Here is an 18,069-nt window from a genome sequence, read left to right as displayed (position 1 = left end):
GGGTATGGGGCTGGATTTTGGGGTGATGAACATGTTTACAGAACACTGTGAACAGACTAAACGCCACCAAGTTTTTTCACTTTAAAAGGGTTAATTTTACGTTATGTGAATTTTACCTCAATAAAAAAATTTTTTTTTAAGAATTGAAAAAGAAAACACATGGTAAAAGCCTTTATGAATAGCAGCCATCTGGTGACTGGGTTCTGGGCTTAGTTCTGCCACTTACTGGCCATAAGAATGGAAAGTCGTTGCTCTGGGTCTCAGTTTCCTCATCTGTAAAATGATGGGGTGCACTAGACCACTAATTCTCAATCAGAATGGCCGGTATCAGTCACGTGGAGCACTGTTTCTAAATGCACAGGGCCATCCCCCCAGCTTCAGATTCTGATACGTCCAAGAAGGAAACGTGTCTCTGTCACTGTGCTGAGAACACTTACTTCAGGATTTGAATCCACCCCCCTTTTCGAGAACATCAGGCTAAAGACCACTAGCAGCCTGTGATTCTAGTACCTTCATCTATGACTGTTTCTAAGATGCGTTTTGATTAAAGACAACACAGTAAATGAAGTCCATTTATTAAGAAGATAAACTCCAAACAATCACAAGTAGTTCTCTTGCGCACTTGGCAAATGCACAGGAAAAAGGTACCTTAACAGAGTCCACAGGATTTTGCTTACACTACAGAAAAGAGTTTTATGGCAGTTTAATTCGAGGCTACAAAAACTATGGCTGTGACATAAACATAACATTCAAAAATAACTCAGGGTCCAAATGTCCCTGACCCAACAAATCTCTGAACTAGTCAGGTCGACACAGCCACTGGCAGGGACACAGAAAGAGAGCCTCAAAAGCAATTCAACATGACGCTGAAGCGGAGGGGGCCGTCCTGAGACCTCCTAAATTCCGTGGTTAACACAGACTGACAGTGCTATCTATCTGTGGGCTCCACATGTTTTTATTTCACATAAACCTGTTACACTGTCCTAGGAGAACAAATGAACGTTAGATGAGAGAAAGATAGGACTCACTGTCTTGTACCATGAACAGGATTACAGAAAATGCAAGGCCGGATGTGGCCACGCTAATAGATTAATGACTTTTCTGACAGGCACCTCACAGGCAATGAAACGTAGCTTAAAAATACGCTGGGGTAAGCTCCGTCCTTCCCTTTGTGGTTACCACCTGGATTAGGCTTCCTGAGCTTGGTCGGTTTTTCTCTGTGATCCAGTCATGGAAGGTTCTAGAACAAAGAAGAGAAGCTTTACATTTTAAAAGGAAGAATTTGGACACATGCTTAGAGTCACATTACTGGTTGGGCGGGTGACGGGGTGAGGGCACAGCAGCAGCTGTAAAAAAGCCTCTAAGGCCTCATGGACACAAACCTAGGTCCCCGATGATTTCAGAACTTTACTCCTTCTAACTCCTGAGTGGCTAGATTTGGCAAGGTTTTCATTTTGCTATTTTTCTGCATTGTTGGTATCCTTTATAACACGGTGGTACGATTTTATGTTTTTAAAAAAGATTTTAATTAGTTCATTCTAAGAGATAGACATGGACACAATACTTTACACTTTGTTAGATCACTCCCCAGAATTTAAGAAGAAAGAGAAAAAATTTATTATTTTTTTTAACAAATATTTATGGAGCGCCCACAGCTGTGCCAAGCAATGGAAAAAGATGAAAAAACAGTCTCTTACAATAAAATGCGTTCGGTGTTGGAATGGGGCATTTAATAACCAACTCTGTGGGGAGGGGCAACCAACCGTGCCTGGGGAAGATGGGAGACCTCGTCTAAGAAGAGAGGAATGAAAAAGGGCGCAAGGAATTCACAAGGTTTAACAAGTAGCTGATCAGTTTTAAAATATTTACTCTTGATGTTGAGTATACCATCCCCTCCCACAAACCCCAGGTGGGACCCTGGCCCTTCCTTCGCCGGAGAACTCTCAGGAGCTCCCGGGATCTTTAATGCCGATAAGTAACCTGTTGGACCACAGCTGACGTTCAGCTGTCCAGTCATTCGAGCTCCCACTCTGGGAGTTGAACAAGTGAAGGGACGTCACGCAGGCTCAAAAACCCAAGTGCTACTCCAACTCCCTAAGGTACTGTCATGTGTCCTGAGCCGTCTCTGGGGACAGGGCTCAGGCGACAGCTCTGAAGGAGACCAGTCACAGCTGGATGTGCAGAGGCGTATGTGTTACTTACGCAGGTTAATAAATGGTCTTACTTCTCCCTCCTCCTCGTCAGCCGTCTGGAGTGGGTGGGAGAGAATGGCCATTCTAACCATGGACAGCCAAGAAGGTAACATGCTCACAGACATTGCAAAGCCAACTTTATGTCAACTTGTCACGTGAGTTTTCAAATACCACAAATGGGTGAGCATGATTTCTGAGGCAAGGCATGGCTGTCCCAGCCCACCCTCTGTCAGTCGTGGCCCAGCACTCGTTTACACACGTGGCCCCAGATGTTCCATCTAGGGTCCTGGGTCAATGTCTCTGTCAAGAATTGCTGGCAGTAGTGGCCTTTAAAAAGAAACTCAGGGCTTCCCTGGTGGCGCAGTGGTTGAGAATCTGCCTGCCAATGCAGGGGACACGGGTTCGAGCCCTGGTCTGGGAAGATCCCATATGCCGTGGAGCAATTAGGCCCGTGAGCCACAACTACTGAGCCTGCGTGTCTGGAGCCTGTGCTCCGCAACAAGAGAGGCCACGATAGTGAGAGACCCGCGCACCGCGATGAAGAGTGGCCCCCACTTGCCGCAACTAGAGAAAGCCCTCGCACAGAAACAAAGACCCAACACAGTCAAATATTAATTAATTAATTTTAAAAATTAAAAAAAAAAAAAAGAAACTCAAAATGCAAACACCATTCAAGCGTTGTTCCTTCCACAACTTCAAATTTTTTTTTCTTTTGCAAATCCAGCATTAAGCACGACACCCGGCAAAGACAGGAGTAACTGTCGGGACAGTGGTTAAGACCGAGGGCTTTGCAGCCACACTGCCCGGGTCAGATCCTGGCTCTGCTGTGCGACACTGGGCAAGTTCCTTAGGCCCACACTCCCCATGCCTCCGAGCCCCCAAACCTTAGATAAAGACGACGGCACCTCCCTCACAGACCCGCTATGAGCATTTAATAAGATCATGGTTATGAAGTGCTTAAACAGTGCCTGGCATGTAAGTGCTTGTTCCAAACATAAAAGTCCCAAATATCTCCCAATTCCATTTAAATAAGACGTAACCTCAGGCCAGAAGCAAGCTTCTTCTCAGCCCAAGCTTTAGAAACATCCTGTGCAAACAGCCGTCAAAGCCGCTCAGACACTGGCTCTGCTGGGCGAGTCCGTCCCCACTGCATGAAGGCAGGACCTGCATCTTATTCCAGCAGAGCCCCTGGCCCAAGTGGGTGCTCAGTGAACACATGCTTAACACCCCCTTAAATAGAGGAGTGCGGGAAACTGAGATCTAGGCAAACACAAAAGAGCGCACTCTCTCCGTGACCTTCCAGTGCCACCCATACTCACAAAGTTCTGAATATGATTTCAGGGACAAAGGATGCTTCCTGTGGGTTTGTGGCTTGGCACTAATTCAGGCATGTGGGCCCAGACGTTCCACCTAGATCGGCGGCTGACTCCATGCAGCCGCTCCTCTTTAACAGACAGAATACGGTTTACAGGCTCCAGGCTTACCCAGCCCTGCTATGGGTCACACACAGTGCTGAGACCTTGGCACACACTTCCACGTCTTACCCTCCTAACAATTATCACCGACCCCCATTATACAGACAGGGAAATTGAGGCCTAGAGCAGTTAAACAACATGCTCAGATTGGCCAGCTGGTGGGTGGAGGAGCCAGGATTCAGGTCGGCACCATCCAACCCCTCCACCCCGTGATATTGACAATGAGGTGCAAGGTGCCCTCGGAGGTCAGGCCCTCACGAACCACCCAAGCTGATAAGCCAAGAGAACATGGGCCTGTCCTCTCTCCCACAAGATGCAGAGAATGGAAGCTGCTGAGTCACTGAAATGATTGTGATACTCACTCGACTAGGAACTCCAAGGGCGTCCAGGAGCTGAAGTCGGCCTCAGGCATTGATTTCCTGTTCATCGGTGTGTCCAGGGTAACCCTGCGGAGCACAGAGATAAGCGTGTCACATGTGCCTCCCCCTCAGAACAACAGCTGCCCGGTCCTCCTTGGCCAGGAAAGTACGTGGAGAGATCACACGAAGATAATCAGAGAGAGGCCAGGAAGCCGTCCACGGTTACAGAGATCACATCCCAGCCTGACTCAGCCAAGCGCTTCAGAACTCACCCTTCAGGCAGACAGGAACAAAATGAAACGGCCATGTTTTGCCTTTTTTCTGAAACAGTGTCTTTACTAAAGTAAACTGTTCTGCTGTTTATGTCTCCGTTCACTCCCTAAAATGTGGCAGACTCATTTCTCAGGTTTTTGTAAGTGTAATCATAATATTCCTTTAAATATGGGGAAAAGACAGCCTCGTCCTTCATTTTGTGGCTGTTTTCCATGAAATCTTCTAATTTTCAGCAAGGGAATACAGAATTCAGATATGTATGACTTTCCCAAGAACCTTCAGGCCTCAGAAATCATTCAAAATAGCTGTGAGACCAAGTCACAGAATCACAGAAGCCCACAAATGAATACATGGACAGCCCAGTCCCCTAGAAGACAGACATCCTCTTTATAGGACCACAGCTAAGAGACAAGCCATTTGGTCCTGGAATCCCTCCAGAAACGTCTCCCCATAGTTTCCCAGATTCTTCCCCAAGCTCCCCCTCCCCCATCCCACAAACCTAATACAGTCTCTCTTCCACACCGACCTTATAAAGACTTGAAAGACAGAACTACAAATAATAAAATTAAATGTGTAAACTATTTTTTAACAAGGAGGGAGGGAGGTACGGATAGAGGGAAGGAAAGAAAACAAGAAAGACAGAGGCAAGAGAGACCCATCCCATCAGCCAAGCAACCATTCTGGAAAGCCCAGGATAATCCAAAACCTAAACAGGTATCTTCAGGGCCTCTGGTGAATTTCAGAAGCCAAGGTGACGGCACACACGCACCCCTGGTGTAGAGTGACTCTAGGACACATGTGAACTCTCAGCCGTGGGGCAGAGATGGGGGAGACTTACGGGAGCACGGCGATGGCAGCAGACCCGGACGGCATGCCGCTGTCCTTCCCGGCCAGGCTCTGGCAAAGCTGGTGAACCGCACCCTTGGCCATGCCATAGCCAATCATCCCTGGGAAATAAGGAGAAAACATTTCAGTGACCACTGGCCACCACTGATATGTCCAAAGAACACCACACCAAGGTCCAGAGGAGGCCGGGAAAAGAGAACCAGGGACGTCCATGGAGAGAAAGTGGAAGGGACATAACCTTCTATTTGCCTGGCACTTAACATTTATCACAGAAGCCATGAGGTTAATCTTATTTTTATTGCTAAGGAAACGGAGGCTCGGACAGGGTGAGTAATATGCCCAGGCTCACACACAGACTCGCACCGAGGCCAATGGAGAGGTTAAAAGCCACGCAAGAGTTCTGAACCCTTGAATCGACAACTGCTTGTGAGCAGCCTGCACACACCCACCCTGGGTGCCCAATGGGTCAGCAAAACCGAGCAGTCATTTGAAGCGCAGGCTTTAGAGTCAGGCTGCGCAGGTTCAAAGCCCAGCTCTTCCACTTACCACTAAAGAAATCCAGGCGGGTTCTCAAAACCTTTCTAATCCTCAGTTATCCCATCTGTAAAATGGGGATAAAGTACTTAATTCTAGGCTCAGGACAGGGTAGGACTTCCATAAGTGTTTCCCATCAAATTAATAGAAGTGCTATGCCCTGGAGTCCAACTCCTTGTTTAAAGCATACCATCTGGGGAAATTCCTTAGCGGTCCAGGGTTAGGACTCCACGCTACCACTGCATGGGGCACAAGTTCGATCCCTGGTCCAGGAACTAAGATCCCACAAGCCACGCAGCACACCCAAAAAATTAAAAAATAAAGTATACCATTTGAGCAATTGTGATATATGGGCATACTAGCTACCTATTAGCCTTCCTTTCCTCCCACCAGTCAGAAAATGCTTGCTGACAGAAGTAAGGCATGCCTTTTTTTATTGAAGTAGTTGATTTACAATGTTGTGTTAATTTCTGCTGTGCAGCAAAGTAATTCAGTTATACATCTATATACACTCTTTTTTTAATATTCTCTTCCATTATGGTTTATTACAGGATGTTGAATATAATTCTCTGTGCTTCACAGTAGGACCTCGCTGTTTATCCAGTCTATATATTGAATACAATAGCTTATTAGGACAGGGTTCCATCTGACACCCCCAGACACATGGCAAGCGAGATCTCTCTCCTCTCCAAAGTTCCCCACAGCACCCAGCTGTAGGTGCACTAAATGCAGCTATCACAGTAACAAAGAATGGTTAATTGCTGTCAACACCCCTCCACCTTCGGAAAACCACTACTTCCAAAGGTCAGCAGCGCCCTTAAAAACCCCAGCAGGCATGCTGTTTAAAGAATAACAACTGAGGAGGCATCAGAGGTCCAGGGGGAGGTGGGGCTCACAGCCCAGCCAAGAAACCAATCACTGAACAGCTTCCACAGTAACCTCAAATTGCAAAAGAGGGTCAAGGTTTCAAAAAGTTATTTAGAAGTACAAGAAGAATATTTCACCAAACCTGGCTTCTCTGTTTAATTAGGGGCAGGAGGCCAACAATAGCAGGAAGATCTAACAGTAATTAAAATAAACCGGTGCATGAATCTCATTCGTTCAGCCCCTGTCCCCAGCAAACTCCTGGGACTCTCTCTTCATTCCACTCAAACAGCATGAAAGCAGGGAATGAGATGTAGAAAGAAACAAGCAGCCAGCAGCCCTAATGGTTTAATTCCACAGAATTCTACACAATGCGGGTAAGGGCATCATTGGCAAGATATGGAAAAAAATGCATTTCATTAAGAAGATAAAAACTGTCTTTCCAATTACAAAATGATCAGTGTAGTCCCTAAGGACTGATTTCCAAACATAAAACAGATCCTTAAATGGCAAACAAAAGTGATCACCATCACTTCGATACAGTATACGCTCCAGTGGACAGTCTACAAATACAACCTTGGAAATAGGAGGGTGAGGGTTTTCTCAGTATCTTCCCAAGTGAAAAACTTTCTATTTTTGAACAAGTCTTCTTGGGTTTGAAGGACTCTTAAGCCTGTTCATCACCTGCTTTCACAGATTTCCCCAGATTTTTCTGGGGTCCGAATCAGTTAAAAGATTTCATGACTCAAATTTAACAACATCTAACTAACGAGCTGAAAGATGAACAAATTTATTAACATCTGAAGCAAGAGTAACTGAGCAAAAGTAAGCCTGGAGTAAATAATAATAATAGTTCACATTTATTACTGATTCTAATACCTTTTTTTAAACCATTTACATCCATTAAGATGTTTACAAGTCACAACTACCATATAAAGAAAGTATTACTATTTACCTTCAATTTACAGATGACAAAACTGAGGTTCAGAGAGGTTAAGTAACTTGCCAAATATCGCACAGCAACTAAACGGCAAAACCACAATACAAAACCAACCCGTGTAGTTCCAGATCCCATAGTCTTAATCAGTATCTGAAACTATAAGCAAAGAATGATATTTACAAGCCAAAGGCAAGTAGAAGACTGTTTTGTCCTTCAGAAAAATTAGTCTTTCAGTCCTAGGGTTTTTTTTCAATGTCAAGCTATTACTCATTTCTCTATTTACTTTCTAGTACCTCTGCTCTATGTCACCTTTAATAAAAATCAGATCGTAACCAAACTAGCATCTAACATATGCACAGCTTTAATCATTGCAATAGCCATGGACTTGTAAGATCACATGCTCTGAGAAACATAATAAGAAAATGAGTGGCAAGAAATTATTAATTTGTAAGAGCCTCACAGTTAAGTTAGTTACATTAAAATCAAAAAAGGTGCTCAAGGTTTCTACCACTTACTAAAGAGATCCCAAAAAAGCTCCCCCCCTTTTTTTAAGAAGAGTTCAATGTAGGTAGTCGAGATAAGACAGTTTCTGCCTCCCTGTGCTAACTCCCTGACCCCCTGCTTAAATTCTTTTAGCCCGATCCCAAAGGGACAGTGATGGGTTGAATTGTGCCTCCCAGCCAAATTCAGATATTGAAGTCCTAACCCCCATACCTCAGAATGTGACTGTATTTGGAGACGGAAGTTAATTAAGTTAAAATGAGGTCATTAGGGTGGGCCCTAATCCAATATGACTGGTATACTTCTAAGAAGAGGCAATTTGGACAGACAAACACAGAGGGAGGACAAAGACACAGGGAGAAGACAGCCATCCACAAGCCAAGGAGAGAGGCCTCAGAAGAAAGCAACCCTCCTGCACCTTGATCTTGAACTTGTAGCCTCCAGAACTGTGAGAAAATACTTATGCCACCCAGTCTGTGGTACTTTGTTATGGCAACCCTAGCAAGCTAACACAGGGAGTACAAAATGCAAAGGGAACTTGGATCTGCATGATGTAACAAAAAAGCACAGAATTTAAAAATGATCAGGGTTTCAATTCAATGTACGTTTGCAACTTATTTTTTGCATAACCCAGACAAATTACTTACCCTCTCTAAGTTTTAGTTTCCTTATCTGTACAATGAAAAAGATAATAATGACCTCTACCCCAGGATTAAATGAGAATATATAATAAGACTTACCATGTGCTGGGCACTTTGTACATATTAATACCTCTAACACCTTATAACTACTCTTCAAGGTAGATATTACTGGTGGCGTTGGTGGTATAGTGGTGAGCATAGCTGCCTTCCAAGGTAGATATTACTGTCACTATACTACAATTAAGGAAACTACAGCAGAAATGTCGTCAAAGAGAACAAATGGTTTGTTCTAGGCCACACAGCTAGGGTGAAGAATCTACCTCAGCGTCTCTCGCTCTACAGCTCACACTATCCTTGGGACACATGAACACAATGTGACTATTACCTAGCTGATAGCTACTGCAACACCATTCATTCCCTGGGTGCATCACAGATAAATAAACAAGATGAGGGGCTCCCAGATTACAGCGGTCCTTCACCACCGCGAACATGAGGACAATGCAAATGAAAAGATCAGGAGTTTTTCCCCTAAAAAAATCTGGGCCTAAAAGGAAGCAAAATCCATCAAACTGTAAAGCACCTGAGACGGTAAAGGGCTTTAAGAGTCCTCATCTCACAGAAGTGTCCAGCAACCCCGGCGAGCAAGCGTCAGCATTCCCATTTCACAGACAGGGAAATGGAGGCTCACCCGGAGTCCCATCCAGGGCGGCCTTGGCCCCTGCCAAGGTCAGGAGGCCTCCTTCCTTGAGGTGCTTGGTGGCCAGGTGGCTGGAGATGGTCGACGTCCACATGCTCTGCTTCCACATCAGGTCACAGTTTTTAAAGAGAGCTGAGCAAAGAAACACATGAGGTGAGCATTCACAGGGAAGAAAATGACAGGTGAGCTCAACTCACGGCGCCCGACACTCCAGGAAGCCCTCACGGCCACTCTGTGTCTACAAGGAGATCTAATACAAACAGCCCAGGGCTTGCGGTCAGAGACACGGGTTCGAATCCAGGCCACATGATCACCTGAGTCTCAACTTCCTCACCTGTAAACTGGTAAACGTCAGCCAATAAATGAGGACTGTTGACAAATATGCAGGACTGGCTTGAATTCAAACACTGTCCTACTTTATAAAGGGCATTAGATCTATAATTAGAACCTACATATCTAAGTCAGGTTTCATCTGTGATAAAAAGCTCAGGGACTATTACCACCTGGACATAAAGAGGGCTTTTATGCAGCTACATTGAAACAATGTAGAAACAATGCTAATTTCATTTTTTATGGCTGAAAGTTTAATGCCAGCTTTAAAGACTCTTTAAAAATAGCTGAAATAACAACCATTTTGCAGTTGCTTTAACCCTCTGGCCTTCCAGAGACGTGAAGAGGAATAAGTGGTAAGGAGTTTCACATCACCAGCTGAACAGTTGTCCCCTTCCTCCCTCACAGGACACATAGAACCCAGTAAAGCTGCACCCATGACCCAGAAAGAGAGCCCTCCTGATACAGGAGGAGGGGTCTTCAGTTGGTGACAACCAAGGTACTGCATTTCCCTGCTAAAAAGAACTACAAAAAAAAAATGGACGGACCCACATTTATCACTTCTTGTTACCAAAATACACAAAAGGCCATCAGGGTGTTTTGCCAACCTGATCACCACACAAAATACCAATTTCAAATTTAAGTGTGGTTCACAGAAAATCAACTCCTTTTTAAATGGCTTTGGCTGATAAATGTAGAAGGAATGACAGAATTAGAAAACTACCATTTTCCAATCCCCAATGGGATGACTGACTCAGGTAGAGATTACCAATGGATGCTTATAACCATTAGGTTTTGGGAATTTGGGGTTCTCAAGGTGTTTGGGAACAGGATATTCATACATGATGCCAAAGTACCATCCCATAGGTCACTTATAATTGCGAACAGAAAAATGAACCTTTATGATGGAAATCTATCAGCTTACCACCTTAACCAAGCATGAAATTTGGCATCACTCTGGATGGAGAAGGCCACGTGACATGGTAAGCTCCCTATGTGATGTAGTGTGAAGTCCACATCACTCAGGAAGCATTCTCACCTCAAAATATTTAACCTGAATCTAAGCAAGCCTCTAGACCTACCTTCCAGTTCACAGGAAATACCAGGGACAGAGGAACAAGGTAAATGATACCTTAAAGAAACAGTTTGACAAGTTCAGTGTGGGTGACAGTCTATATGAAAACTGCCCTGGACCTGCCAAGTCTGTCACAGGAAAAAAAAAAACGTTCTAGATTAAGAGACTAGAAACAACAATAAAATGCAGTACATAAACCCTGACTGGAACAAATTTAGAGAAAACAACTATGAAAGATATGGAATAAACTGAGGTAATCAGAACATGAGCTGATACTATTAATCTTATAGAATCACTGTTAATTTTCTTAGGTATGAGAATGGTATTACGATAACGTGGGAGAACGGCTTCATCTTTGGAGGCGCATGTTGAAATACAGTGAAGTGTCAAATTACTTTCAAATGATCAACAACAACAAAAAAATACACAACAGAGGACACACATGTAAGAAAGCAAGAGAATGCAAGTATAGCAAATGTTAACAAGTACTGAATCTAGACGGAGGACATAAGGGTGTGCATTGAACTGTTCTTTCCATTTTTCTGTACATCTGAAAATGTTCACAATAAAAAATGGAAAATATACTCAGCTTTAACAAAAGCTCAGTTTTGAGTCCTTTTGATCTTCAGAATGATCTCTCCATTCCATTCACATCCCCCAACTCCCAGTAATAAGCCCTGAAAGACTGGGGTAGAAACAATGCTGATTTCATTTTGTCTCTTTTTTAAACGTCAGTCTCAAGGTCCCTCTGCCCTAACCCCCTTCTATGGGAAGTTTTTTCTTTATCTGTAAAACGGGGTGTTGATCCCTACCTCACAGCTATGGTAAAGCTTCTGGGAGACATACAGGAAAACATCTGACCTGACATATAGTATAGACCCATCCCACGCACCTGGACAAAGAGAAGAGCAAAATGACTAACTCAGAAAAGGACTCACACTTGGACTTGGCATTGCCCCCAGCCCATCCTCCAGCCACACAAAGGATTGCATCCACCTTCTCTGCACCCAAGAGCTTTCCAACCTCAGCGGTCACCTGAAATAAAAGGGTCGGGAAGATGCACAGTCAGGTAAACCTCAACAGGCTGACATCTTCACAGTCACCTCCATTTATTTTTCACTTCTTTTTAAGTCAGTTCACAGTACCTGGCAATTAATACTTTGAAAATAAGATGCAGGACCAATTTATAATGGACATTTGGATAGTGAAGCTCGACTACATTTCAGTGTGATTCTTATAAAGCAACCTAGTCTTCTTCTGAACATCTAAAGGGTGGAGACATATGCATCCCTGGAATAAAACAATAAATAAAGCAGGAAAAGTTTTAAAAAAAATCACCTAGGGCTTCACTGCCTACAGCTAGCCTTCTGGTATACTTCTTTGCCGACTTTCTTTGCAAATCACAGAATCATAATCTGAAATAATCAATTCTACTCTCCTTGGAATACAAGCATCCCATTAACTGCAACTCCAAGAAAAAAAAAAAAGCCAAAGAGAAATTATTCTTTTTAAAAAGCAATAAAAAATAGTCAATGGCAAAATGTTGGTAAATAATGAGTACATGGGGGTTCATTTTAATTCTCTATTTCTGTCTGATTAAAATGTTTAAAGTGTTAAAAACATATACATGTCCTTCTGTTACAATTTATTAAAACAAAAGTCTGACAAGACAGACAACCCTGGTCATTACCCATGACCCATTTCCATATTTTTCTGGAAGGCAGCTATGCTCACCACTATACCATATTTTTCTGGAATGGCTGAAAGGACCACAGCCTCTCAATAGCTTTGTTAAGATCAATCTTATTAAGACTTAACACAATGGTGTTAAGTGTAAATGGTGTAATTCTCCCAGCAGTAACATTTCAGTCTCTGACTGCTCTCCCTAACAATTTCCAAGCCTCAAATTACTTTTTCAAGGGACTTCCCTGGCGGTCCAGTGGTTAGGACTCCGCACTTTCACTACACAGGGCACGGGTTCAATCCCTGGAACTAAGATCCTGCAAACCATGAGACCCAGACAAAAGAAAAAAACAATTACTCTTCCAAAGAGACTGCTTTGGCAATGGAAACCAATCTTTCCTCTCCGTACATTCTATACCTAAAGCTTTCATTTTAAGAAGATTCCTGAATATCCCTTGGCAAGTATCTCACTTAATCCTGATTTAGCTTTTGTTGACCTTTCTCCTGTTACCCTGGTTCCCTGGCTGTCCCTCCCTTGATTTCTAAGCCATACCCTGTTGCCAAGAGCCCAGATCCCAGCTGCAGGAAATTGGCTCATTTCCCCTGACCTCTGTATAGGCACACAACCTGTGCTCTCTACATTTTAGGGAATCATGGAGCCCGCACCAACAATGCACCTGCTTGATTTGTTTTTTTACAACCTCTGTCTTTTATTTTTATAATAAAATTAAAACGAGGCATTTTAAAACTCCTTCCCCTTAAATTCTGCTTTCTGCCCAATAGTTTTCTAAAGATTTAGTACTTCTCTCACTTCTTCATCTTATCACCGTCATCATGAATTTCCAATCCAGGGGGCCAATTTTACGTGTATTAGGATTGAACTTCCTCTTCTGGAGCTTTAGAAACAAAAACTGGATGTCATGTTTTCGTCCAGAAATTCTTAATTGAGTGACTGGGGGATGAGAGAGTCTCCTACAGGAGGGGTTAAAGATGTTAAAAGCTAAGCTTATAATAATGAAGGCATTTCCCAATCTTCATCGTAAAGATGCACTGTATAGTCAAGACTCAGATGCGGACAACTTCACATTCAGAAAGGGATACAGACATCAGAAACCTGCAACTAAAGGAGCAGGAGAGACACTGATTACAGAGAACCACGTCTGGAGGAGTTGCTGCTATCCAAGCCCAGGTGCCTCCCTAGCATTTGGTTTTAGTTTTCATTACTTTATTCACATGAAGCTATTTTGCTGAGAATCAACTTAAGGTACAGTTAAGAGCACAGACATCAAAACCCCCACTGCCCAGCTTCAAATCCTAGCTCTGCCACCTACTAGCTTTGACCTTGAGCAAACACCAGGGACTTCTATGCCTCAGACTCCTCATTTCTAAAAGGAAGATAAAATAAGAAACTGTTTTACAGAGATTGAGTTAATGCAAATGCAAATACGGCACTTAGTATGGTGTCTAACACACAACGAAGCCACGTCAAGTTTTACTATTAGGTCCATTAAAGACAATAATATCATTAAGTATGGGAAACATTGGGAGCATATTATAAAAAGTAAGGACAACAAAAATCTACATTTTGGAATAAGTCAGCTGGGTTCTTATATTCTAAACCATGATGCTTTAGGAAGAGCAAATGAGCAGTTACAGTGTAGTCATAATTTATTTGGGTTTTTTGGGGGATTTTTGCCGCACTGTACAGCATGCGGGATCTTAGTTCCCCAACCAGGGATCGAACCCATGCCCCCTGCAGTGGAAGCGCAGAGTCTTAACCACTGGACTGCCAGGGAAGTCCCAGGATTTTTTTAAAATTTTTAGATTTATACATGTATACGTTTGGAGAAATGGAGTGGAAGAAAATATAACAAAATATTAACTGCATCGTGAGAACAGAAATGATTTCCTTCTCCTTTTTGCTTTACTGTATTTTCTACATCATACATGCACTACTTTTAAAATTTTAAAAATTTGTTATAAGAAATAGCTGAGGGTTGGCATGAGAACCACATAAAGCACATCCTCATGCAGCTGGTGGGAACAGCTCTTTCAGAAAGGCAGAACCGCTTAAGAGCATCTCAGATATTTATACCAAGATATCCATCAAATTGTTAACAGTGCTTCCTTCTGGGCGGGGGGAGTGACACTATCACAGAAAGAGGGGTATTTCACAATTTACCTATATATTTGTATAGTTTTGTTTGACTTATTTTACAGTAAGCCTATAATTTTATAATTAGAAACAACCTGCTTTGTTAGTATTCTTGCTTTGAACGGGGGGAGCCCACTTTTTAGAATGTATGCTAAATAAATAATCAGAGATAGAGACGAAGAAGTTCACCACAGTATTCTTGATAATGGTAAAAAAAGAAAACCTTGCAAAAAACTTAAATGTATAATGAAGTGCAAACTAAACAAACTGTGACCAATCCACACAAAGAAAAATTACATGTCAACACAGGTTTTATTAAGTGATCTGAATAAGTATCTAAGTTAAAGGTTAAGTTTTAAAAACAAAGCTGACCATAACATATAAAATATGAATTCATCTCAACTTGTAAAACTAATAACATATAGTACGCATAGGAAAGACAAGAAAATGGGCCAAAATGTGAACTAACTAGTGAGCTAACTAGACATGAATTATGGGCTATTTATCTTTGTGTTTTTTTTCATTTTTTCCAAATTTCCCTCCATGAGCACAAATGGCTTTCATAATTAGAGAAATAATACCTGAAAAAAAGGAAGAACACACAGCCAGTGGAACCCTCTCCCCAGCATTCCCCTATCACATGCGCGGTAGGGCCTTCTCTAGACTTACCTGGTCAGCCTGCTCCGTAAACGAGTCTGTCATTTTAACCAGGACGCTGGCACTGGCCTCTTCATTCTCCACCACGTCGATGCTGGCGACCCACTGGATCAAGGAGAAAACAGCTTCGGTCAAGAGACAGTCAGTTGTTAAAGATCCATGCCCAGGACTCGGGGAGTGGAGGCACATAAGAGGCTTACATGAAAACCCCCTAGAGAAAGGATCTAGCAACCGACCTCTCGCACTCTTTGCAGGGCATCTGGCTTCAGCCAGTGTACCCCTTACTGAGCCCCAGGCTAGCCCATTCTGCCCCCAAACACCTCTTCCTCTTCCACTCTCACCTCTGAAAGCCAAACCCTGATCGTGCAGAGACCCCCTAGACCAGGGGTCTGCAAATCTTTTCTGTAAAGAGCCAGAGAGTAAATATTTTAGGCTTTGCTGGCCATACAACCTCTGTTGCAACTACTCAACTCTGCTATTATAGCTGGAGAGCAGCCATAGACAACAGTAAATGAATCAATGAATGAGCGTGGCTTGTGTGCCACTTGAACTTCAGACACTGAATTATGAATTTCATATAATGTTCACATGTCACAAAATATTACTCTTCTTTTGATTTCTTTTCAACCATTTAAAAATGGGGAACTATTTCCAGCTCTTGGGCTCTATGAAAAAAGGTGCCAGGCAGGATTCAACCCACGGAGAACTGGAGTTTTCCGACCACTGTCCCAGAGCATAAAGGGATGACTGTGGGTTCGGAAATCAGATCAGGCTTTGAATCCTGGTTCTGCCCTAGAGCGGCTTTCTCGCTCACCCGCTCTGCAGAGGTTCCTCACCTGTAAAATGGGGGTTGTCAACAATGAACAGTGTTAGTGTGAGAATTAAATGAAATGTAAAATTCTACAGCTGCTGGCACAGGTGACACATGGTTCTTACTCAGAAAGCTCTAAGGTCCGGGAGTCTGAAGGTCCCAGAGATAAGCATCTCCACCACAAGCTTTGAAGAACACAGCATCCTTTCAAAACACTCATTACTTCTGTGTCACAGCCATGGGGGATACTGAGACAAAGAAAAGGTTCTATCCCCGCCCTCCCGGAGCCCCCAGGAAGGAAGGCAGAGAAAGACAAGAGAGTCACAAGTAAATCAGCTCTGCAGATTCACCAAGTCAAAGGGCCAAAGTGCCCCCACCGGGAGGAAGCACAGCCCTTGTATCTATAATGTAGGTGGATACAGGAGCCCTGTATTAAAGTTACAGGAAAGAGTAAAGGAAACTAAGTATGTAGGAGCACAGTGCTTGGCCTTTGGCTGGCAGTCCTTAAATGTTGCCATTGTCACCACCATCCACGGCTGAAGACCTGGGAAGATACCCCAAGACAGGTAAATGGTGGGAAGGTGATGCATTTAGAATCCTTCGAAGCATATTCCTATACCAGACTGTGAGTAAGAAGAAAACCCTGGCACCCTTTCTCTCTGGTCCCAGCGCACCCTTGCTCAGGCTGCTGCTAAGTAAACACCCATGAAAGCTCCCCAGAGTGAGGTCCCTGAGTAAGAAACAGCTGAAGCAAGAAGAAACTGTGGGCGTGCGCGGAGCCCTGTGGCTGCTGGGGTCAGGATACCTGACCCCGCCACAGGCTCCGCGACAACCTCGGCTCTTCCTTGCTGCTTTCTGGGGAGCGGCTACTGATTATGCAAAGTAGTAGAAGTAATCTTTGCAAAACAAAAGGCATTTGCGGGGCTTCAAAGTATCACATACAACGGAAGCAAATGGAACAAAGGTATATATCAATAATATGTATGTATATATATCAATAATAGCTAACATTTAAATAGCTTTTACCACGAGTCAAGCAATTTACAATTTATGCGCAACGACGCCATTCATCTCATTTAATCTTCGTAACTCCCCTAAGGGATAAACACTATTATTATCCCCATTTTACGGATGGGGAAACTCAAGTTCGCTGACGTTAAGCAATCCATTCATGGTCATAGAGCTAATAACCCCAGGCAAGCAGTGTGATTCCAGATCCTTCCCTCTCATTACCTCTTCCTCCGTCTCTGTTCTCTCTCGAGTCATGCCAGACTTTCCGGGCCTGGAAGAGGCCGACGGAGCAGCCGCCGCATGCCCCCGAACCTTTCTCCTTGGAGAGCAAAGGCCCTGCACCTCGGGCCCCGGGGTACGCACGCACTCGGAGACAGAACAGACGTGCAGACGTGTGCATACATGTGCAAGCACCCATGTCTGGGGGTGCTCGGGGGCCCCCAGCTTCCTTCCAGACCGCGCTCCGGCGCTGCACCGGCAGGTCCCTCTGGGCCCCAGTCACCACGGTGCCCGCCCGCAGCCCGCCGAATTACCCAGTTGCGGGCGCGGAACGCCTGCACGCATCGGGAGCCCAGCGCGCCCCTGCCGCCGTACACCAGCACCCGGCGCGTCTCGCCTGCTACCGCCGCCATCCCGCTCCTCCGGCTCGGCTTCCGCTGCTCTGAAAGCCCTGAGCACGAACGTGGCACTCCGCCCCGGCCGCCTACGCCGCCAAGAGGGACCGCGCGTCGGCCGCGCCCGGAGACGAGCCCGCTGCCGCCGCCTAGCGCGCGGCCACCCTCGGCGAGCACGGCCGCGCCCCCTCACCCCCCCCGCCCGCTGCCCCGCCCCAGCCCCAAATAAACACCCACGCACGGCGAGAAGTGATCTCCAAGTGCCATTTCATTTTAGTTTACTCAACAAGCCTATGACAAGTTAGGAAACTGAAACAGGAGAGTCTCAGCCACTTGCCCAGAAGAGTAGGAATCTGAACCCAAGTCTTTAACAGGGTTCTGCCTAACCACACCTCCATTCAGCCGGGAGGA

General features: G+C 44.4%; 1 protein-coding gene across 1 annotated transcript; it reads right to left on the bottom strand.

Annotated features, from left to right (window-relative positions):
- Positions 1–559: 559 nt before the first annotated feature.
- QDPR (quinoid dihydropteridine reductase) lies at positions 560–17,744 on the bottom strand. Its single transcript, XM_068543183.1, has 7 exons — positions 17,578–17,744; positions 15,235–15,327; positions 11,666–11,762; positions 9,314–9,454; positions 5,138–5,246; positions 4,030–4,113; positions 560–1,240 (listed from the first exon to the last, which is right to left on the bottom strand). The coding sequence occupies exons 1-7, from the start codon at positions 17,674–17,676 to the stop codon at positions 1,135–1,137; spliced, it is 729 nt and encodes a 242-aa protein (XP_068399284.1). The 5' UTR covers positions 17,677–17,744; the 3' UTR covers positions 560–1,134.
- Positions 17,745–18,069: the final 325 nt, after the last annotated feature.

This window comes from Eschrichtius robustus, chromosome 4 (genome assembly GCF_028021215.1).
Source record: "Eschrichtius robustus isolate mEscRob2 chromosome 4, mEscRob2.pri, whole genome shotgun sequence".
Taxonomy (NCBI): Eukaryota; Metazoa; Chordata; class Mammalia; order Artiodactyla; family Eschrichtiidae; genus Eschrichtius; species Eschrichtius robustus.
The sequence above is the reverse complement of the archived record's forward strand: the minus strand, read 5'-3'. Positions and strand labels throughout refer to the sequence as shown.

What these genes read in the sequence shown, in the direction of transcription:
- QDPR (XM_068543183.1), bottom strand. Translation starts at nt 17,676, where the DNA reads ATGGCGGCGGTAGCAGGCGAGACGCGCCGGGTGCTGGTGTACGGCGGC. An exon ending in CGTTCCGCGCCCGCAACTGG is followed by an intron (nt 15,328 to 17,577) that starts GTAATTCGGCGG and finishes TCCTTGATCCAG; the next exon opens with TGGGTCGCCAGCATCGACGT. An exon ending in GCTGCCATCGCCGTGCTCCC is followed by an intron (nt 4,114 to 5,137) that starts GTAAGTCTCCCC and finishes TGTGCTCCGCAG; the next exon opens with GGTTACCCTGGACACACCGA.